The 23,518-nt window shown below is 42.9% G+C and overlaps 2 protein-coding genes across 2 annotated transcripts; one reads left to right on the top strand and one right to left on the bottom strand.

Moving 5' to 3' along the window:
* Positions 1–5,036: 5,036 nt before the first annotated feature.
* On the bottom strand, positions 5,037–21,084 carry LOC147631889 (RAF-like serine/threonine-protein kinase 20). Its single transcript, XM_086808448.1, has 9 exons — positions 20,782–21,084; positions 18,148–20,631; positions 17,955–18,062; positions 17,730–17,882; positions 17,462–17,625; positions 17,226–17,373; positions 5,710–5,832; positions 5,528–5,615; positions 5,037–5,398 (listed from the first exon to the last, which is right to left on the bottom strand). The coding sequence occupies exons 1-9, from the start codon at positions 20,872–20,874 to the stop codon at positions 5,205–5,207; spliced, it is 3,555 nt and encodes a 1,184-aa protein (XP_086664574.1). The 5' UTR covers positions 20,875–21,084; the 3' UTR covers positions 5,037–5,204.
* Positions 13,720–15,600, top strand: LOC147631890 (uncharacterized). Its single transcript, XM_086808449.1, has one exon. It carries the CDS (start codon positions 13,866–13,868, stop codon positions 15,462–15,464), a length of 1,599 nt encoding a protein of 532 aa, XP_086664575.1. The 5' UTR covers positions 13,720–13,865; the 3' UTR covers positions 15,465–15,600.
* Positions 21,085–23,518: the final 2,434 nt, after the last annotated feature.

Genomic DNA, 23,518 nt, shown 5'->3' with positions numbered 1-23,518 from the left:
ATTGATATTGCATATGGGCACAGCTGCCTACAGGTGAATTCCAGTGTAAGAAGGCAATGGCATAACCCTGCTAGCATTAGAAGGGTGAAGGCAATGGGCACAACTAAATTCCAGTGTAAGAAGGCAATGGCATAAGCTTGCTAGCATTAGAAGGGTGAAGGCTAGAGTGCCTGAAGCAAGTGTAGTTCAGTTGAGTAAGGAGATAGATGTATTACCTGTTGTGGATGTTTGGATCCAAGGCAGAAAGATAAACAAGGTTTACATTGAAGGAGGAGCTCAGGTGTGTGTGAATACTGAGGAAGCAGTTAATACCCTAGAATTGGAGGTTACTAGGAGATCCATGTTTAGTGTAAAGATGGCTAACAGTGCCAAGGTGAGTGTTTAGAGGTAATAAAAGATTTATAGAGCTGAATGTGCTTGTTCAGAAGGTGAGGATAGACATGCATGTCATGCCAGCTAGGGTTGGGGCATACCCAATAATCTTGGGAAGACCATGGTTGATAGCCATGTCACCAATCACGTCTTTGGAATCACGACATATGGACAAAACACAGTCTATGAACAATGTGATTTTGCAGTCACAGAAAAAGTTGGCGTGATTCTGCAGTCAACGAAAAAAATTGGTGTGATTTTGCAATCACGAAAAAAATTGATGTGATCACGGACCACGCTGTATGACCAAAATCACGGTGTACGAGTGTCATGATTCTGCATTCACGAAAAAAATTGGCTTAATTCTACAGCCACAAGATTTGGCATGATCATGGATCACGATGTATCGACAAATCACGATATACGAGCGACACGATTTTGCAGTCATGGAAAATTAGGTGATTCTGTAGTCATAAAAAAATGGCATGATCACGAATCACGATCGTATGACCATAATCACAGTGAACAAGCAAACCTATAGAATCACGGCCGTGAAAACTCAAACCTACAAAATCATGGTGCAAGAACAAGGTCGAAAGAACGAACATGAAGCCTAAAATAGCAAAAGGAAGTGGGGAGAAGCTTTTGAGAAGCTAGGAGTTTGCACTTTAGCTCCAGAATCCCAACCTGTCTAAAAGCTTCTAGAGGCTCTATTTTCCACCTAGAAGTCCAATTTTGGTCATCTAGGGGTCGAAAGTGACCGCCTTCACAAGTGCTACACTACTTACACCAAAAACTAGATTTCTTGTTTCTATGAAATATTAATGCAAGTGCTACACTACTTGCACTAAAAACTGAATTTCTTGTAATTGTGTTTTCTATGAAATATTAATGCAAGTTTAAGTTTGAACTCTGTCACCTCGAGGTATCCCAAAGTCATGCGTGACTTTCAAAATAAGGGGTCCCAAGGCAGCCTTAGGCAGCCAAGACACACATTGAGGCCCATGGCACATCACACTCTTTAGGGATTATATACTTATATTAGATAGCCTTAGGCAGCCTTAAATTTGTGCTCAGAAGGCAGAGCAAGAGAGCGGTTTGAAACACTAAGGCCAGAGATAAAGGTCAACTTTAAAATCCTGAAAGAGGCCTTTATTCTCAGGTTCTTGAGGCAAGGCCATTGGTGGTATGCATCATGTGAACTTTACTCAATTGGGTGGAAAACTGATGAAACCATACAAGATTTTATCCTCCGGATAAAAACTCTGTATTCATGGTGTGAACCATGGGAAAAATTGAATGGTGCTCAATTAAAACAATGTTTTATGATTGAGCTAAATAAAATTGGCTTGCACAATTTGATCCTTATATCAAATCTTGAGACCTTTAACCAATGTTGTAAAGAGACTATCGAGTTGGATGACAACATGTTAGATGATGACCTCGAAGCAAAAAATCCCTTAGCCAAGCAACGGGTTGTAAACAAATTGACTTTGGAACTCACCACTCAACAGCTTTACACTACTTTAATGGGGAGAGAAGTTAGGATCAACAAAATCTAAAACCTCTTCCACATGGGGGGCATAAAGCCAATGTTTTTATATTGCAATCATTGTAAACAAGGCCATGAAACCACACTTTATCCTAAGATTTGTATAACCAAACCAAATCAATCACAAACATAAGTTGTACAAAAATCTTGGTGGAACATTGCCATTCAACTCAACGAAATATGAAACAAATGAATCTGCATGAGACACAAAACCCTCAAACCTTGCAAATCCAAGTACTCACATTGGAAAGTCTGGTGCCCTTGGCCTCGAATGAGACCAAAGAAAAGGTAAAATTTGTTAAAGATGTAACAAGACCATTACTCCAATGCATGGACTACAATGCATGGACTACACAAGATGTGACAAGACCATTACTCCAGTGCTTTTACTAGCATGGACCACACAAGATAGTAGATTGCCCTATTTTTACACCATGTCTCCAACAGTTGTCCTTATGTGAGCAATGTGTGTTACACTACTTGTTCAAAGATTGCCCGAAACTTAAAACAACAATACCAAACACAATAGAAGCTACACAACTCAACATTGTTAGTGTGCATAATGGAAAGTTAACCACCATACCATTGAATGTGCTAACACAACTGCACGACTACAAGCAAAGGTGTGAACCAAAACAAAATATGCCAATGCTAAAACTTCAAAATGGATCGAAGAAAATGTTGTAACACATAAAACCAAGATCCAAAGTTGAAGGATGAATCCCAAAAACCAAAACGGATACTTAACGGAGACAAACAAGCCTCAAACCAACTAGAAGCTCAACTACAAAAAAGGGATTTGGAACCTTATAAACCATACAAAACCAAGGATAAGCAAAAGATAGAGGTTGAAACAAGCTCAAATCAAAAGTCTCACCAAAGGAACTCAAGTCAACTCTCAATGATGCAAGAACATCCACTGCACAAGAAACATCAAAACTTGCATATGAAACTATGGATATTGATAGCAAAAAACAAGTTTTGCTAGGAGGCAAAGAGACTGGGATGAAATTGCTACATGGAAGGACACAAATAAAACTTTATCCTATGCCACCAAATGGGAAAACAAGGGATTAGAACCATGTGTACCCGCCCAACCAAATGAAGAAGAATTGATCATTGACAATTTTAGAAATGAAACATGGGAGAGCATGGTAAGAATGATTCAATAGTGGATGGAGTCACCCATTGACTCCTCTCCATCGACTCCCAAAATGTTTACATAAGAGAAGCAAGACCAAACAAAGGATTATTGATTTCCCTTTCAAAATAAGCCAGATTTGCCAAATGAAAGTCAACCTCTGAGACAAGCTAACTGGGGAGAACTCAATATGTTGTACGAAGGCGGAACGACGTCATGGCTTACTGCAATGATAAGCTAAAAGAAAATGAAACCAACGCTATCTATGCAAGCAAGACACAAATGTTAGCACAACCAATGGGATGAGGTAAACAACTGACTGATGCGTCTTTGTACACATTTAATGTTTTGGACCCTAGCAGTGACCTTCAAACCCTTGATCAACCTTTAACAAATAAATGTAGACCTAATGTTCTCTAGGAGAATATGAGTTGACTAAAAATCAAATGAATAAATCTAAAAGTGTATAGGAGTCAATAATTGAAACACCTATACTACCTCTTCCTAATCCAATCAATGTTTGGCTAGATTTTCTACTGGACAAAAGCATTCAACAAAAACAAGCGGTGATTAGCCTCAATGCTACTCACATATTGTTTTAAGACGAATTGGACATCTTTAGGCCAACCCACACTTACTCCTAAACAAATGAATGTGCTAGATGATGAAGGCCAAGACCTCGAAGTTTGGGGTTATTTCTCACACACAATTCTCACTCTTTGATAGCATCGAATGTGAATTTCAAGTTACCCCAAAGGAATTAGAGGAGATTGTCCTTGGGGATGATTAGTTGGTCAACACTTGGTACTCCACTCATGAATGCAAGCAAACCATCTTCTTGGAGACTCCTGAAATATCCTTCGCATGGCTCCTATGACTAGAGGAGCCCTTACCTAAAACACCTCTTGCCAGAGTCAAAATAGCTAGAAGCTCAACAACTTAAAGCTTTGGAACCTAAGACTTCAAAACTTGAACCATTCCAATGGATTCTTAGAAAAGAAATTGGCTTTGACATGATCTTGTAGGTCCTAATCATCCAATCTCAAGTCCATTCTTACAGACAACACACTCTTATGACATATTAGCTATGGTGTTGTATAGGCGAGCCTAGGTGGTTGTGATCATATATCAATGATTAGATGGTTGTGGTCATATAACAATGATTAGGATAAAGTAAGATAATGCTGGCTGATTGTGTTTGAAAATAATGTTATCATCTGATTGGCTGATTGTGTTTGAAAATAATGTTATCATCTAATTGGCTAATTGTGTTCAAAAGTCTAGTGGTAATCCTCGTGGTAATCCTCAAGTTAACTCTGGCACACCATAATTTTTTAGAAAAATCTCGAACCGTGGTCAAGAATCATGGGCGTGATTCTGCAGAAAGGATCATGAGCGTGATTGTGCCGACTATGTACCATTTTCACACATTGACCTTGATAAGAACTTTACATTGAGAAATTGTTTTGTGATTTAACGCTCTTTGATTAGGTATGCTATCCTTAAAGAATTATGGAGATAGCTAGTAATTGTCAAAATCAAGCCAGCCATCAATGTGGCAATTTTCTTTACCAATGGGTAAATAATCCAAATTAAGCCAACCGTCAATGTGACAGTACTCCTTACCGATGTGGTAACTATTTGATATCAAGCTAATCATCAATGTGTCACCTACACCTTACCAATGTGGCTTTTGAGAAGATCTTAATCTTGTAAAGAAAATCATAAACAATTGATTCTTCCTTGATTAACACCTTGAAGTTTTTTTTTTTTTTTAAAGACAAGAAGATGCATGGACTTAGCATCATTCCTAAGGTCTCGTAAGTAATTGTAATAGCACCATTACATAAAGAACGGCATCACAGTGTATATAGGGAGGCTCATGTACAAGAAGTCCAGCTTCCAAAAAATTAAAGGATGAAGGCACAAGTCTACACCCTTCTACAACAATATAGAATAAGATGATACATCTGGACAAAAGAGCCCTGCATATGCACAGTTCTTAAGGACAAATATTAGGTGACACAATAATGTATGTGCATTCTTACAGCTTGCCTTGCCAAGACACACAGACTCAGAAAGTTCAAAAGTCCATTTACCTCTCACTCTTAGCAGCACTCAAATCAAGAGTGAAGACACCTACCCTGTGGTCAGTGCTTGTCCTTGTCCCTTTGCACTAAGCGTTGCTTCCATTGTTCGCAGGCTTCTTGCAATCTCAGAGAAGGTTGGCCTTTCAGCTGGGTTGGCTGACCAGCACATTTCCATCAATGCCTTCCATGCAGCATCACACCATCTCGGAACTGGTGGGCGTAATGTGTTGTTGACTATGCCTCCTATCATTACAGGAACAAAAACAGTTTTTTGAAAGGACAACTGCCCACTCACCCACGCTTATAGATGCAACCTGCCATTAGGGAAAGGAATGAGTTGAATAATTTTGGCATGAATTACTAGTGCTTTACCGATAATAGCCCCATAATGCATATTAGCATATGGCTCCTCGCCTGTGAGAAGCTCCCACAGCACTATGCCAAATGAGAAAACATCAACCTGAAAGTAACGACCAAGTGTAGCGTTACCATTGCATCCATGATATACAAACTTACATACAGAGTCCCCAGCACATTTTCATTCTTAGTTTCACCTTTTCAGAAACCAAGCTGCTGCTCCCGTTCAATAGCTCTGGTGCCATCCATGGAAGTGTCCCTCTCACTCCACCTGAAATCATGGTCTGCTGCTTTACTTTTGACAAACCCAAATCACCAACCTGCAACATGCCAAATGAACTCATTACAAACAACACCTGAATCTCTTGAGAAAATTGGGAGCCATTGAACAGGCACCTTTTTTTTAATCAAGAACATAAATTTCTGAAGATTATCATCTCTACTCAAAATGTTGACTTCCATGGATCTTTGGATTGCTGGGACATAGAGCAACATGGTCTCACTGGCTCCTGGGAAAAGATTTAGGTCCCTCAGAGGAGTGCAACCTTGTGTTTGGTGCTATCTATTACCTGTTTGTTAGCGATTTGGTCTTCTAGAAATGAGTTAGTTTTTGGGCATTTCCTCCTCTCTTCCCCCCCCCCAAAACAGTAAAAGAAACACAACAGAGGCGCTTCCTCCATGGCTGGCCACTCTCAGAGGAAGGCTACATTGCTAATACAAAGTAGAACACGCAACCTACCTCCCAACCTCCAAAAAGGGGGGGGGGGGGGGGGGGGGGGGGGGGGGGGGGGGGGGGCCCGCGCTTGTTTCAACTCAAGGGTGGAGCCTCTCTACTAGATTTCGACAGAATAAAGTGCTATAGCGAACTGGTGGAGGGGGCTCCCACGCCGAAACTTCCGTCTGCTCGTTGTGGGAATCCTGCTGCTGATGGGCTGAGTCCGAGGAGGCACCTGTAGGCCCAGGTCTTGTGCGGTCACTGTCAGGGCCGGTGAGTCTATCACGTATCACGTCAATCATCACACTTGTGCTGACGCTGGCCCAAGCCTGGCCAGTGGCAGCGCTACCAACTCGCTGCCAGCTCTAGTCCTGCTCCATCGACAGCTCGGGCGCATCCACTAAGATCTCACCAGCACCTTGGTAATGCAAGGCATCCGCGCGGGGGACAGCTAGGGGAAAAGGGGGCTGTCATTGACCTCCAGCGGACGCATAAATACTCAGAACCTGCTTCCAAAGTCAACTCTTTGTTTCCTGTCCGAAATCTGCTCTTCAGAAGCCCAACGTGTCCTCTACCACCAGATAGCTTCACAAACAGGTCTCAAACCTTTCATAACTAGGCAGCTGACTTCTGTCTGACAATATACTCTCTTGGTTGACTCAGACAAGTCAGACTTTGTCTGTCTTTTGCCTCTGAAATCAACAACAATTCTGACCCCTCTTAAAATGTCCTCTGTCAGCTATAAACCCTCAGATATCACTCAACTAGGCAAGATATCACCTCACAAGCTCTCTACTGACTATTACCAACTCACAATTGCTTCCGATTGGGCAGAACCTACCCAAGCTGAACTAGCTGACACCGAACTCTATCCTCTAAGTCAGCTGACACCACACAGGGACCTCTAAACACTTAAACAAGACCAGTCCCAAACCTCAGAAGTAATCAGCTGACCTAGCTGACAGACTCCTGCCTCAAATACACTGTAAAATAGTAAGCCTTTTGTCGTCTGTCCTCAGACTGGTACAAAACTATCAGCTGATGCACAGAATCACTTCCCTCAACTAATACTAGTTAGCACAACATCTCTATACCATATGCTGACCATTCTGATGTCTCGATGACTCAGAATCAACCCTTACTCAGGCTAACTATCCACAAACCAAACCCAACCAAAGTTAACTCTCACTAGTAGTCTCTTAACCAAGAGAACTCCTTCCCTTCAACATAAATTGAACCAAAACACAGAAGAAAACCTTGATTCACACAATTTGATCCTCTAGATATTCAAAGAAGACTGTATAACACGTAATAAAGCCTCAATCTTGAGTAGATGAAGCAAACAAACAACAGATCAAAAGAAACACTCTCAAATGACCACAAGGAAATCCAAACATCTATTCTCAAATGTGTACAAGCTCATCATCAACCATATAATCAGCAGAAAGTGTCTACAGGCTTCTCTGGCCAGTACAACAGGGAGATGCTTGAGCAATTCTTGGTTCTTCCAAGTATCTAACAATGGTGTTTATTGGTAGGTTCTAGGACACTAGTCCCCACACATAACTCTCTCCCTCTAGCACAACCCCCTTCTCTGGACAAAACCCAAGTCTTCTCCACCAAAATCCTTGTCGCTCTCCTCACAAGACCTGCGGATACTTTACTACTTCCAAACCAACTTCAACAGCCAAAAAACTCTTTCTTCCCTCCCCACCCGAAGAAGATCCTTCACGAAGTCGCTTCCTTTTTTCTTTATAGCTTCTCCCCCTCCAGAAAAGATCCCCCATCTCCTCTTTATTTTGGGCAACTACCCTCTATCTTTATGCATACCCCTACTTTACCAAATCTTTTTTTCATGCAACGGAAGCTAATAACAGCTTCTTCCAGCCTGCGTAAATATCCATGCAAAAACCTACATTTGCTAAGGTCCCTAACCATATCTCTCAGTTGAATATAATGGTCCAAGGTCTCCTCCCTGGCTAGCTGCAGCTCCTAAAGGTCCGGCATCCTTTCTTCATACTCATCTCTATTCCTCTCCTGATAGTTCAACAGAAACTAAAGACTAGGGATTTCCACTTCAATAGGCATCAAAGCTTCTTTTCCAAAAACCATGTGATAGGGAGAAAACTCTCTTGCAATCCTCATGGTTGTTCTGTAAGCCCATAAAGCAAATGATACATGTAAGTCCCACTACTTAGGATGCTCTTCAAGACACTTTGTCAGCATAGTACATAACTCTCCATTAAACCTCTCAACCAACCCATTACATTGTGGGTAATAAGGGGTTGAAAATCTGTGGGTAATGTGCAAGTTCTTCATCAGTTCTTGAACAAACTGACCCCTAAAACCGAGTCCTTGATCAGTCAATAACTCCAAAGGCATACCAAATCTTGCACAAATATCCTCAAAGACAAACTTAGCCACTTCTTTTGCAGAAATGCTCTTGACACATTTGGCCTCAACCCATCTAGTTAAATAATCCACCCCTGTCAGGATATAAGTCTTCCCCCTTGTTGTGGTAGGTAGGGGACCAATAGCATCCAGGCCCCACTTCTCAAAAGCTCCATATGAAATGATGGTCTTCCTCAATTCATGGTGCATTACTCTTCTTCCCTGCTTCTGACATGGTTCACAACTTCTACACCAATGGTAAATATCCCTCCTCATACTAGGTCATACATACCTTGTCACATGCACTCTACATTGTAGTGCATGGTGACAAGTTGGCTCATCATCATCATTGCAACATTGTACAGTATTAGAATCCTTTAGGATTGATATTTGTCGTACGCTGTGACCCCATTGTAATCCTCAGTCCAGGATATGTCAGGCACGAGCTACATAAGTCATTCCTCAGCCATAGTGAGTGAGTCAGTCAGTTAAAGTCACTTAACCCACTTGGAGAGAATCATTCATGCATATAGATATCATAGAAGCCTTAGAGTTTGCATCAAGACATGTGCATTTCTGCATAGCACTCATCCCATATGCATGTAGGCCGTTTTCTGCTTGCAACCAGTTTTCAACCTTCGTATAATCATCGTTTTGCTACAACACTTCAGTGAAGGTAACCCGCATGCATTCATTCATTTACAACATACATACATAGCCTAGAACAGTCCCAAACAGTCCATATCTCAGCCTCAGATTTGCAACCTTCCTACATTCCCTTGGGAGGAGTGCATAGGCTCGAGATCGGTCATTATTGGTGCTTCTACAGCCGTGTACAGTTCAGCCCGACTCTTGGTCCTCTAAGATCTTGCATTTGGCTTATCGTCAATCCAAAGTCATTCTCTTCAAAGTAATAAAAGCAAATACTATTCCGGTAACGGGATAGGGGACCCTTCAGTGGGTAATTCGAGACCCAATCTGGTGTACAGTTTCTATCTCTATCTCTCTAAATCTCTTAAAGTTTGAAGTGATAAAAGTGGATTGCTAAACTCGCGAAACTCAGGATAAAAGAAGGCAGTGCGAGACTTGTGTGACACGATCCTTAATTACGAATACTTTTGCTGCAGGTTACATTGGTATCAGATTCAGCTTGTCCACACACACCGCATCCTAGCGTGAGGGCATCCTTGGATGGTCAGACTTCGCTCCAGCGTGACCACCGACTTCAGCAACATGTCTACAGAGGAGAGTACATATCAGCAAGAACTTTGCATATCACGAAACATAGATTGAAACAAGTGGGCAAACTTTCCCAGGCTTTCTTTCCGTCGTTTTGAACCTTTTCCTATAGTTAAAAAGATAAGTGATGAATCCATGAAGTTAAAGTTGCCTAACAGTTGGACAATGCATGATGTTTTCCATGTTTCTTGGCTAAAACCATATGTTGGACCAGAAGTGTTTGATGTTTCAAATGAACAGTAGCCAGACGTGGTAGACAAATCAGAAGTCATTGAGCCTGAGCAGATCCTTCTTCATCGTTGGAAGCATAGTTCCGGTCGAAGACTCCGTCAGTTCTATACGAAGTTCTAAGATCAAGGTACCCACGATGCCGTTTGGCTAGACGAGGAGTTCTTTCAGGAGTACTCTCAATTGTTGGCGGACTTCTTGGAAGCCATGAACCTGCCACCAAGCTAAGCAGGAGGAAATGTCACATGTACTCTGCACTGTAGTGCATGGTGACAAGATGGCTCATCATTAACAATGCAACATTGTACGGTATTAGAACCCTTTAGGATTGATATTTGTCGTACGCCGTTACCCCATTGTAATCCTCGGTCCAGGATATGTCAAGGCACGAGCTACGTAGGTCATTCCTCAGCCATAGTGAGTCAGTCAATCAGTTAAAGTCCCTTAACCCACTTGGAGAGAATCATTCATGCATATAGATATCATAGAAGCCTTAGAGTTTGCATCAAAACGTGTGCATTTCTGCATAGCACTCATCCCATATGCATGTAGGCCGTCTAGACCATTGCAGAAGCATCACATCTTTATCTGGTAATTTTTTCATATTTTATAGTATTTATTTATCATTTTTTAGGATTTCAATACCATCATTAACCATTTATCTCATCATATCCAGTCGTGTAGTATTAGGGATCCAGTCGGCCAACCCTACAGCCAACCGGCCAGCCCCTTAGCACTCATATAAATAGCATATAGCATTCATACCTAATCCATCTAAGCAATCAGCAGTAAGCGCTTCAGCGTTTCAGCATTCAGCTCATAGATCTCATCAGCATTCAGCGTTTTCAGCAAGCGTTGCATCCTACAGCACCCAAGAGCATCAGCGCAAGAGCATTCAGCCTCCAACAAGAAAACGCAGCAATATTCATCATCCAGGGAACCTTGCGTTTTCTGCTTGCAACCAGTTTTCAGCCTTCGTATCATCATCGTTTTGCTATAGCAATTCGGTGAAGGTAACCTACGTGCATTCATTCATTTACAGAATTCATAGGTAGCCTAGAACAGTCCCAAACAGTCCATATCTCAGCCTCAGATTTGCAACCTTCCTACATTCCATTGGGAAGAGTTCATAGACTCGAGATCGGTCATTATTGGTGCTTCTACAGCCGTGTACAGTTCAGCCCGACTCTTGGTCCTCTAAGATCTTGCGTTTGGCTTATCGTCAGTCCAAAGTCATGATCTTCAAAGTAATAAAAGCAAATACTATTCCAATAACGGGATAGGGGGTCCTTCAGAGGGTAATTCGGGACCCAATTTGGTGTCAATTTCTATCTCTCTCTCTCTAAATCTCTTAAATTTTGAAGTGATAAAGTGGATTGCTAAACTCGCGAAACTCAGGATAAAAGAAGCCGGTGTGAGACTTGCGTAACAGGATCCTTAATTACGAATACTTCTGCCGCATACCCTGCTGTCAAAACCTTTCTCAGAGTCAACTTCAAAGGAAAGTGTCCTCCATAGACCCCTTCATGGAATGAGGCCATTACAACAAAGATCTCTTCTCTGGTTGGAACCTTTCTCAAAATCAGATCTTTTCCGTTCATGTACAGCTGATCATTTATTACAGTATACTGCAAAGCTTTTCTAATGAAACCATACCTCTGTTTTTTAGCCAAACTTGATGGTACCAGACCTGTATGCAAAAACTCTTCAACCTCTTGGAGACTTTCCCTTCCCATATAGGTGGTGTGGGCCACAGCCAAGATATGTGTGAGGCCCTGCATTAGCATAACTAGTAGACATCATTTAGGTTATTTCTAGCATTTTTATGAGTCTTTTAGGCTATTTATGGCTCATGACTGCTGTCGGCCTGCTGCAGCAAGCCGACTTGCTCATATGTGAGGTATATAAGGGTTCTCACCCTTCTCCTCATTTCTCATCTCACTTTTGCATATTTGCTGGAGGTCATTGGCTGTTGCAACAGTCTCTTATGCTTGTAAGCACCTACGGGGTTCCCTCGTGCTCATTTTCAGCAATAAATGTCTGTCTACAGCCTTTGTACTTGGGCCTACAACCTGCGTTTTCTCTTTCTTGCATCAAGGTTCCTATTCAGTTGCTTAAGGCTAAAAGAAGACACATATAGCTTCCGCGCATGTGACATGCCTGAGGCCACACACGAGTACAGCCCAGAATCTGCAACTCTCCCCTGTCCATCCAGCCTGAAGTGGACTACCGCACCTGATGTACCTGCTGTCCAAAAGCCTGACGAGTTGATAAGAAGAGTCTGAACATTGGTTTTTATTTGTTATTTGTATCTGTATAATCTCGTCTTCTCCAATTGGAAGAAAAGAAGGCCCCCAAACCTTGTGACTCCTTGGTCAATACAATACTCCAAGGTGGGGTTTGGCCCATTCCAGCCCTAGTGTGGCATTCCATGCATAGTGACAGGGGGACGGCGGGACGGCCACGTGGGACGTGGGAACGCCGTCCCGATTAACTGCAGGCGCGGGACGGAGGCGGGACGGCGCAGGGGACGGGACGGAGGGGACGTGGCAAGGGGACGGCCGTCCCCGTCGGAGGGGACGGCGGGACGTTGTCAGCCGGGGACGGGGGACGCCTGCAACGGCGCAACGGCTACAGAAAAGTAGCCGTTTTTTTTTCGGGCAACGGCTACTAGCCGTTGGCGGCTGGCCGTTTGAGGCTGGCCGTTTGAGAGAGAGAGAGAGAGAGAGAGAGAGAGAGAGAGAGAGAGCTGCCATATGCTATATAATGGGCTTATGCTACTCCTCTTCTACTCATTGCTCAAGCCTTCCATGAATGATGATGTACCTCTAGGCTCTCCACCATCTCCCTCTCCTACTCAAGCTTTCCTCTCCACTATCTCCCTCTCCTACTCCACCACCTTCCTCTCCACCCTCTCCTACTCCACCACCTTCCTCTCCACCCTCTCCTACTAGACTACTTCAATCTTCCCTCTACCTCTTCTCCTACTCTACCCTCTAAGCTCTCTCCACCCTCTTCTACTAGACTACTTCAATCTTCCCTCTACCTCTTCTCCTACTCTACCCTCTAAGCTCTCTCCACCCTCTTCTACTAGACTACTACTAAGTTACTAACTATTCATGGCATCCTCTTCTCGTGCGGGCGGTAGGAGTAGAACGGATGGGTGGTCATGGTGGGATGAGGTCAACTTCGAGCCTCCTACTCATGCGGGGGGTGCACGTCCATGGACATGCAAGCTTTGCCCATATAAGCGTGTGGGTGGGGCCAATAGGGTGAGGGCCCATTTGTTGCATGAGCCCGGTCATGAGGTGAAATTTTGTGAGCGGGTCACACCGGAGATAAGAAAGGAGCTTCTTGCAAAGCTTGCCGCCCATCAAGCTTTGAATGCAAGCCAAAGGGTGCGTGGAGTGGATCCCAACACTTATGTCACTCCAACCCAAACATCAGGTTCTACATCGGGTGGTGGTGCATCTTCATCTACCCCTCTACCACGTCCTCCTCGTGGCACTACTCGTGGCTTCACACAAGCCGCCTTCTCAATGCCGCAACCTAGTCCACCCTCTCTCTCTCGTCGGCAAAGTACTCTTGAGGGGAGTTGGGATCCCAAAAAGAAGGAGGAGGTTGATGCCGCGGTGGCCCGCTTCTTTTTTCATGACCACATTGCTTTTCGTGTGGCACGGTACGTATTTCACTCACATGATTTCATCATCATGTCTCACGAGTCTTGATTCACGGATCACCATTTTGCCATTCTAATTACTTGCCCTCTTTTTTTTTGAAATGATAAATAGGTCCGACTACTTCAAAACGATGGTGAAGAAGATTGGCGAGTACGGTCCTCACTACACACCTCCATCCTCCGAAACCTTGCGGACCACTATGCTTGACAAGGAGAAACGCCTTGTTGAGCAAGCGGCGGCAAACAAAAAGAGACAATGGGCTCGCAATGGAGTCTCTTTGATTGCAGACGGATGGAGTGACACACGGAAAAGGTCTATCCATGGCCTTGTGGCATACTCACGGGGGGAGATGTACTTTGTCTCCTCACATGATGCTTCAGGGACGGGAAAGAGTGCGGATGTACTTGCTGCTGAGTGGAGTAGTGCTGTCGAGATTATCGGCCCCGAATGTGTGATCGGTTTCGTCACGGATGGTGAGGCGACAAATAGGGCAGCGGGAGCTATTCTTGAGAGTATGTATCCTCAAATCACCGTCTCTTTTTGCATGGCACATTGTCTCAATAATCTTTTGAAAGATATTGGGAAATTGTCATGGATTGAATCGGTGATTGATGATGCATGTGCAATTGTGACCTTCATCAACAATCACACATACCTTCGATCCGAGTTTGGGAAGAGGTCCACAAAGGTCCTTCTCAAGTACTCGGACACTCGCTTTGCATACAACTTTCTTATGTTGCATCGCTTGAAGGATTGTCAGGGTGCCGTGCGGCAACTATTCATCAGTGATGAGTTTTGCTCCTCATCTTTTGCACGTACACAGGTAGGGATTTCATGCAAGAAAAAGGTCGACGATGCTGATTTTTGGGAGGACCTCAAGCGCACTGACGCCATGGTGCATCCCATTGTCCACTTGCTCAGGATTGTTGATGCTATGCAGCCATGCATCGGCAAAGTATATGAAGCCATGGACCAGATGATAGAGAGTCTTGAGAAGCTTGAGCCAGACGTAGATAGATATGAGGAGATCCACTCGCTTTGTGTGGCGAGATGGAGCTCATATTCCTCTCCTTTACATGCAGCTGCTTTTATGGTGGACCCAGAATTTCAGGGAAAAGGGCAGGAGGGTGATAAAGAGGTGAGCAACGGTTGGAGACTCATCTTGGATCGCCTCACGCCGGATGCAGAAATCAGGCGCAAAATTAGAGACCAGCTCTCTAATTACAGGGCATTTCAAGGCTCATATGGATGTGCAGATGCGCAGCAGGACAGATTCAAGGTTGGTGCAGCATTATGGTGGGAGGACTTCGGATCAGATGGACCAGAGCTACAACAGTTGGCGATCCGGATCTTGAGCCAGTCCGTTAGCTCTTCTTGCCTAGAGCAATTATGGTCCTCCTACAGCCACATTTCATCAAAGAAAAGAAATCGGCTTGGGGTGGAAAGAGCTAATGATCTTGTCTTCATTAGCGCAAACTTGCGCATGCTTGGCAAGAGTGCAAGATGCAATGCCGATACTTTTACACAGTGGGAGATGGAACAGGAGGAGGCAGCTACAACTATTGCACAGGAGGGTGGGACAGATGGTTCTCATCATGAGCCTTCATCGGATGACACAAACCCCATCCACACTTCACGCACTCATGATCATGAGGCTAGCACCTCTCTTATTGGGAGCGCAGAGTATGAGAGCGAGTGACTTATATTTTGTATCGCCTAGGCCCGCGAGTGACTTATATTTTGTATCGCCTAGGCCCCAACATCTTTTGAGTATATCTATTTAATGTTATCAACTTTAAAGTCTTTCTTTTCCGACTTTGCAAGTCTTGACTCTTGACTCTTGCACCTCGTAGCGTAATTTAATTTTAAATGTAATGTGTATCATGATTCATAACTTTTGGAGTTAGAAAGCTTGTTGTTATTGATTGATTAATCTTGATTCTTTACTCCTCTAAAATTAACAATTTTGAGTGCCGTCCCCACCCCCCGTCCCCGTTCCCTACCTTTAGCCGTCCCCGTCCCCGTCCCCGTCCCCTTGTAACTATGATTCCATGTACATATCTCTTTCAGTGGTTGTAGATGTGGTGTTATGGCTATTAAATTAATTGTTTAATCACATTAATAGCCTTGTTGTACTGGTTGTACCACCTCTATACCAGTTGTACCGACTCTGTACAAAGTATCCCTGTTGTACTGGCCATACCGCCCATTGTACTGGCTGTGCAAGAACTGGAATACGGCATGTGATGTACTTGCTGTCCAAAAGCCTTGGAAAAGCCAGATTTTGGAAGCTTGGTCTTGTCAGTAATTGGTTCACAAAAACCACAGTTTGCTGCTAGTTTAATAGAGGCTGAGGGGCTGACCGAGAAGAATGGCCGACAGGAAAGATGCTATTTGTAGCCAAAAATCCCTCTATCTATCGCTGGTCATCCAGCAGCAGAGAACCAGATAAATCATAAACGCCCTCTTGTGCATCCAAACGGAACCTAAAGGGTGCCCAACCACTCTCTCACGAAAAATTTTACGCCAAGCAGCTGGCAGAGCTGTGTTTTGATTAGCACATTGCAAGCTATCAAATTTTGCTCTGAAGTGTTAGTACACGATGAGAAATCTAAAAAGAGGACTTTTGGTCTTTGGCTCAGAGGAGCTAGAGGGCATCAGCAGCAATAGCGAAAAGCAGAGGAGCTAGAGGGTATCCCTGACGAATAGAACAAAGGATTCAGTTAGATTGCCGTTAATTGATACCCTGGCCATAGCATTGCCAAATGCTCAAGCCAATTTGAGTGACCCTTACTCTTCAGCCTTCGGAAGGACTCCATAAAAGGCATCCTTAAGCCATCTATTTGCTCCTTAGCCACATGAGGAAAACTTACAAACAGACTTTGGAGTCAGTAAAAAAGAGAATTAGTGAGGATTGGGCAACTATCAGCACCAAGCAAATCAGCACCCAAATGATGTTATGTACAAAGTTGGTGATTGAGTGCATATCTTATGACCACAAAGCATGACTGAAGCAAGCTGCGAATTCACAGCTTGCTTTCAAAAAAGTTTGGTCTTTTTTCTATTATGGAGGTGATCAATGACATGAACATGAAGTTGGAGCATCATATCTCTACCCAGGAAGCATGATAAAAGAACGCAATCCCCAACAACTCGCTTTCCTTACACACCCCTAGTAACAGGTAAGATATTACCTATGCATACAATAAATAGCACACCCTAAAAGCAAATACAATGCAAAGGAGTGGGAAAAAAGCCAATAGGACAGTCTCTTGCTCCTTTTTTGACAGGAGCATATAGAGGGTAAGAAAGCAGCAAAAAACAGCTCATGACTGGGCTTTCAACAGCAAAAAAAGAGTCAACAATAAAGAAATAGACAACAAATAAACATGATAACAATATAAGTTACAGTCTCAATGAGAGGCACACACTGAAAAAGAAAAGCGTCAAACCAAACCACCTTACAGATAGGCCGTTGTAGATCCCTTAAATTTACAAGAAGATTTTCGCATTTCATATCAAAGTGGACCACATTTTTCCCATGCAAGTACTCCATTCCGAAAGCTGCATCCATGGCTATGAGCAACCGCTTGCGACGGTCTAATGCCCTGCAAAAAAAGTTCAAGAAAAAGCTTGTAATCCATATTAAAAGCAAAGGGCTACAACACTCCAGCCTCTATCTAAGATGCACTGTACCTGTCTTTCTTTTGTAGAGCCTGCTTCAATGATCCATTAACCATGTATTCTGTTACAGTTGCCAAGGTTCCATCTGGTCCATCAGGTACAACACCATAAAATGCCACAACATTTGGGTGATGCAGTTGTCCAAGAATGTACGCTTCCCGCCAAAAGTCAGCAATCTGTGAGGCAATGGGATGCCAAGGCAGATTGCAGTAAATATTCAGCATTCAATTTCATCATAAAAAAGAATGCACTCACTACACCTAGGTTAAGAGAGCTGTACCAGGCGTTCCCGCTCAGATGGTCTTCCTGTAAAGCAACTTGATTTAATTCTTTTAATGGCCACATCAGTCCCTCTCCACTTTCCATGGTAAACAGTGCCAAATGTGCCAGACCCCAACTCTCGAAGTTCTTCCAGGTCAAAATTTCGTATTGTCTGTGTATACACAAAACAAATCCGTAACCTATCATAGGCCACTCACAGGCAGCTTCAAGAATGTCTACTCACCTGTAAGCCACGAGCTATGGCTTCTGCCTCTGCAATAGCTGCAGCATTCATGGGCCTATCAGCTGCAGACTTAAATGCATCTACTTCTTCAATCTCTGATTTTGAGTCCTGCAGCAAAATATCATTACGTACCATTGCATAAAATCAGTGTGGAACACAAAGCTCAGCACAGTTTGGTCTCTGAGTTTCTCACCTCGAATGTCACTTCTTTCTCCATTGTGAGGCTCAACTCCACCTCTTCTGGGTCCTTCTCCTGGTTAACACGCTGCATCACTGAAGGTTGTTCATGCTCAGACTGTAGAGTTGTGCTCCAAGCTTCAATCAGTGATGTTGGAGCTGGAAAAGGAGTAGCTCGCAATGCTGCTACTGCTGTTGCTGCTCTATTCTGGTCATCTCTATCCATAATTTCTTTAATGTTAAGCTCTGTTCCTCCATCGACCGCACTAGAATTAGCTGCATTTTCCTGATAAACAGTTTGTTCTTTCAAAGATTTTAAACCCTGATGCAAACCAGCACTTGTGTCTCCAGAATTTAGGTTGTTGATTGAAAGCTCCGACATTCCAACTGCTGCCAGTGACAGCTCCACTTCTCTAGCACTAAAATCATCATCTTCCTGATGCAGCTCCTCTAAAGAGCCCAATGATATCGAGTTACCTGCTTTTGAGGTCTCTGCTGAAAAGCAGTCTATCAATTGAGCTGATAATGGTACATCTGAAACCATGTCTAAAGTGGAAAGGTCTCCAATAGCAGCAGGAGGTGAATCCACCTTGACCTCTGATATTAAAGTATTGAAAAGCCCATTTTCAAGCTGAACTGGTTCATCCAACAAGGACAGGCCTGTTCCAACCAGCTGCGTAGTTGTGATACCTGAAGCATTTGTCAGCTTGCTGTGAGGGCTATTCAGGTCTAGAACTTCTTCCTGTGAACTGTTTCCTGGGCTCAAAAATGAGAAAGATGCCAAATCTGGAGCAAGCCATGGGGCTTGACTTATGTGCCCATAGCCATACTCATGCAAGGCTCTTTGATCTGGAAAGGCTGGTGGATGTAGGTCCACTTGCTGTAGAAACCCATCAACTTCATTCTTTTGACTAGGAGGAGAAATGTCTGTAGAGCAGGTTTGGAAAACAGAATTAGAGGGTTTCTGCAAAAAAGGTTGGGATACAAGCCATGGGAGTCCACTTGTGTCTCCACCATCATGATTGTATAGGGTCCTTGTATAGTCTGGTTGTGAAAACACGGCAGGGGAAATACATGCCTCATGTAACTTCACTTGCTGTGAAAATGGGGCTGGTGTTTCTGCATGTGGTGCGTACAAGCAATCAGACACCAGGTGCCCACCAGCCTCTTGAGGGAATTCAATATCATGATTATGAAATGCCAGCTGTTTCATCTGTTGCTGCTCCTGCAGGAGTTGGAAAGCCTGAGGTGGCTGCATAAACTCACTTTTCAAAGGAGGCTGCAGGCCCTCCATTCCGAAATGTTTACTGGAATCCATCTCCAATTGATGCCGGTCTGCTTGCAGCTGCTTTTGTAGCATAGCCCCCGGAGACAAGGGAAGATCTTCATGTGTTTCATGATCTGAGTTCTTCAATTCACCTGCAGATTCAAGGCCATAAAGCTGCTCGTCTATATCAGGAATTCCTGTGGATGGAGGGATGTTTGTGGTTGTTGCATGTATTCTGCTGTCTGGCACTCCCTTTTGACCTCTAATATCTACAATGTGTCGCTGCTCAGTTCTGTACAATTGATCATCTTCGTTTCCATATGATATTGATTCTACGTGTGATTGCATTTGTGAGCTGGGAGCCCATCGATGACTGGGATATCGATGATAAAGATCATGTTGAGAGGAGGCAGAAGAATTAGCTGACTCACCAGACTCCAGATCAAGGAAATCATCTACACCTACTGGAGCACCATGAGAGCTATTTGAGTTGGAATGCTGAGTTGACACAAACTCAGGCAGAGGTTTACGTTGTCTTGTGAAAGCTGCATGAGGAGGTGGGGTAATCGGACCTGATACAATACTTTTTATAGGAAGCTTCAAGACAGGGAGATTTCCTGAGGGCGAGAACTTTTCAAGGGGAAAAACCTGAGACTGAAGGTTTTCTAAAAGGGGAGATACCCTTTCTTGCATTTGAGCATTATTCCAAGCATAGGCATGAAGCCCAGCTAAGTTCCTAGAGGAATCTGCAGGTACCATGTCAGGATCCTTTCTAAAAGAAACCTCGACGTCCACTGCATTCACTGCATCAACATATCGTTGCTCTGAGATTTTGGGGTCAGCAATCCCACTAAGATCAATGGCATCAAGGTCTAAAGAAGAAAAAACGAACACTCTAAGCCTAGAGGATCCTTCCATGGCATCCAGCCGGTCACACTCCTCCATCATGTTTTCTAAATCTTCGTCTGAGGAGACTGAAACAAGGGCATCCAGATCTTCCTCTGGCAGCTGATATTTCAAAGCAAGGTCAGGCCCATAGATCTCTATCATTTTGAACAGAAGACCAGAAAAATGTATGTGGCGAGGGACCGAGATCATGCGAGTATCTCCACCAACATAGCGAAGCTTCCTGTCTGAAGGTCTAGGCAGAATTTTCCCTCCATGGCTGCACAAGAACTTCACTCTGGTGTCTCTGACGTGTTTAGGAGCTCCAAAGCTTGGATGATTCTGAGCCTGCCAATAGATTCTGCCTCTAGTTAAGCTCGTGCTAACTTTCCACCCTCTATCCAAGCAACCTTTCAAAACTACAAAATGAAAAGCTGGCAGAATTGTTTGAAAAAAACACAACTTCTACATCTGTTTGAAAAAGTGTAAAAAACCAACCTTTCCACTCGCATTACTTGCGATGGAGATGTCGGAGAGTGTTCTCGCAGTGAATCTGCCATCTTCCTCCTGCGCCAAGGAGGCGATCTCCATTGGATCAGCTTCTGCACACACAGCAGCTTACATTCTTCTTGCTTAGTCGAATTAGTAAGGGTTACTGATGCAACTCTAGGGTTTCTGATCCATAGGATACATCTCTATCGGTGTCCTAGGGTTAGGGTTTCGAAGAAGCAGCAGAGAAGGCAGTTTCCTGAGAGCAAAACTTGACCCAAGTTGTCGCAATTCGTAGTTCATTACCGCGTTGCCGGCGATGAAGTCACTGTCCTAGTCAGCAGCAGCACAAGTGAATCTCGCCGACGTGGCCTTACCACGTCATCGACATGTTTTAGTACCCACCTTTCGGGCAGCACGTGGATAATTTCTTTTAGTGAAAGCCACGTGTATAATTTCTTTTCTTTTTATAGAAAACATTTCGCAATAGCAAAAATTTTAGTCCGCATTTCCGGTAAAAAATTCATTGAAAGGACGGTTTTTTTATAACACTGATTGCCACATCCGAGCATTTGAATTTGTGCCCATTTTCTTTCTCCTTTTTTTAATATTATTAATCACATTTTCTTTCTGTCCTTTTTTTAGTGTCTTTCATTAATATTCAAAACGCATTTTCGTACTATTTCGAGCCTTTGCTTTGGTGGCCTAAACTTATGAATTACCATCCAATCTAGATAAAAGTAAGAGAGAGAAAGAGAGAACCAAGAGGGGAAAATATCCATTTAACATTTTTCTAGTGGCCAAATAAGGCACTAACATTTGTGAAAAATGGTTATTTATTAATTAGGTTAAACCTTAGATGTGCTAAGGATGTTGCTAGGTTTAGATATGAATGCAACTTTTCATATCTTAAATGCAACATGAAAAATGTCGTGGAAGAACAAAAAAAGCAGCATTTCAATGTGCAGAAGAATTAGGCTAGAAATGAGAACATGCATTTAGTCCTTCGTTTTAGGAAAGCACACCAAGTTCCAACTATGCACCCCAAAAGTCTTTTTATTAACATGATGTCATAACAATAAGGCTTAGCCTTAAAATAAACCTTACAATATGTAGGGTTTCCATAATTTTTTTACTAAAAAAGAATGAAGAGGGTTCATAGGGATCTCCATGCCACATGCTCTCTCTCTCTCTCTCTCTCTCTCTCTCTCTCTCTCTCTCTCTCTCTCTCTCTCTCTCTCTCTCTCTCTCTCTCCTGTCTTCCCCATTTTGTTACCTTCTCTCTCATAGCAGGTGTAATGCTGAAAGCAAGCCAATAGGTGGGGACAGGTAGGGCGTTATCGTGGTATTGGGAGCGTCACGTAAGGCGCAACAATTAGACAGAGAAGGCAAAAAATGGAGGAAGAGAAGGTAGGTTGGGGGTGGCATATCAAAGAGAGAGCACTTAGAGTTTGCATAGCAAAGAGAGAGAGCGCTTGGGGTGGTTGTGTTGGGAGGATCAACATGAGGATGTTTGGGGGGGTGCGAATTTCTAAGATTTCTAAGGTGACCCTAGGAATGCCTAAGTATAACCTTAAGGCCTTACCTCCAATTGTGGGTATTAATTAATCACTTTTTCACTCTTGAGTGAATATGAGGCTAATGCATGACCAGACAACCAAAGAATTTACCATAGGTGTCCCTTCATTCAAATAAGAGTAATTTGTGTTATTTTTGTAAATGAGCATCATTAATTTTTGAAATATTTGAAGACTTATTGTTACCATAAACAAAGCATTTAGCACTAACTTTTTGCTATTTCTTGTCCGAGAGAGAGAGAGAGAGAGAGAGAGAGAGAGAGAGAGAGAGAGAGAGAGAGAGAGAGAGAGAGAGAGACGGGGGGGGATTTAATGTATGTACTAAATCAAGCTTCAAAAAAAATATCCAAGGCATTTTTTTATCATCTCTACTCTCCTTCAACCACATCATCCTCATATCTTTAGATAAGTCTTAATTAAAAGTAGACCAATTATATTTTTCAAACCAATAAAGGCATGTACACTTAGTCTTTCCTTTGGCCAAAAATTTGTTGTCACATGCTAGTCTTAATCTTTTATGTTTTAAAGTTATGTCTCCTCTTTATCCTTTTCTTTTCTATTACCTTTTGCATTTTGGATTTGGATTTAAAGACCAAATCCCCTTCTTATCCTTATCCTTTCCTTTCAAGTTCAGTTTGTTTCCTTTACCTTTTCCTTAAAAGTAAAAATCATCAAGATAACTTTTAAAAACACCCCCATTGTCTTGGAAAAGCTCAAGCCTACTCCAACATCACACGCTTACACTAAAGAATATGGGAAATCCCTAAAAATTTCTAAGAAGCCCATGCTATGTACTTTTTTAAAGCATCCACATCTATGATCTATTTAGGTGCTTTAAAAAATGCTTTACTTATTATCAACTTAATGTGGCTCCCACAAAAAGGAACCCTAGGATAATGTTCCTACCATAACCTACTCCCACTTGATGAGATAATATTTTTAGAGGCATTATTGTACCATGCATGATTTTCTTGCCTTTAACAAAAATTTAATTTTAAGCATATCTTCTTATAAAGAACCACTAACATTTTCAAAACATATGAGTAGTATATCTCGTGTGAAAGGAAGTCAACATGCTTAAGAACTATGAAAGACACTAGTTAGTTCACATCATCTATATGGATGGCTTTGTATCTAAAAAACATATGAGTAGTATAGTGTGTGCGAAA

The sequence above is a fragment of the Cibotium barometz genome, chromosome 14, assembly GCF_041138505.1.
Source record: "Cibotium barometz isolate CiBa-2024 chromosome 14, ASM4113850v1, whole genome shotgun sequence".
Classification (NCBI taxonomy): domain Eukaryota; kingdom Viridiplantae; phylum Streptophyta; class Polypodiopsida; order Cyatheales; family Cibotiaceae; genus Cibotium; species Cibotium barometz.
This window is presented reverse-complemented; position numbering and strand designations above follow the sequence as displayed.

Excerpts from the sequence above, each read along its gene's own strand:
- LOC147631890 (XM_086808449.1), top strand. The coding sequence starts at position 13,866 with ATGATAAATAGGTCCGACTACTTCAAAACGATGGTGAAGAAGATTGGC.
- LOC147631889 (XM_086808448.1), bottom strand. The coding sequence starts at position 20,874 with ATGGAGATCGCCTCCTTGGCGCAGGAGGAAGATGGCAGATTCACTGCG. Across the intron at positions 17,883-17,954 it reads CCATAGCTCGTGGCTTACAG|ACAATACGAAATTTTGACCT; the intron begins GTGAGTAGACAT and ends GTGTATACACAG. Across the intron at positions 5,833-17,225 it reads TACAACGGCCTATCTGTAAG|GTTGGTGATTTGGGTTTGTC; the intron begins GTGGTTTGGTTT and ends GGCATGTTGCAG.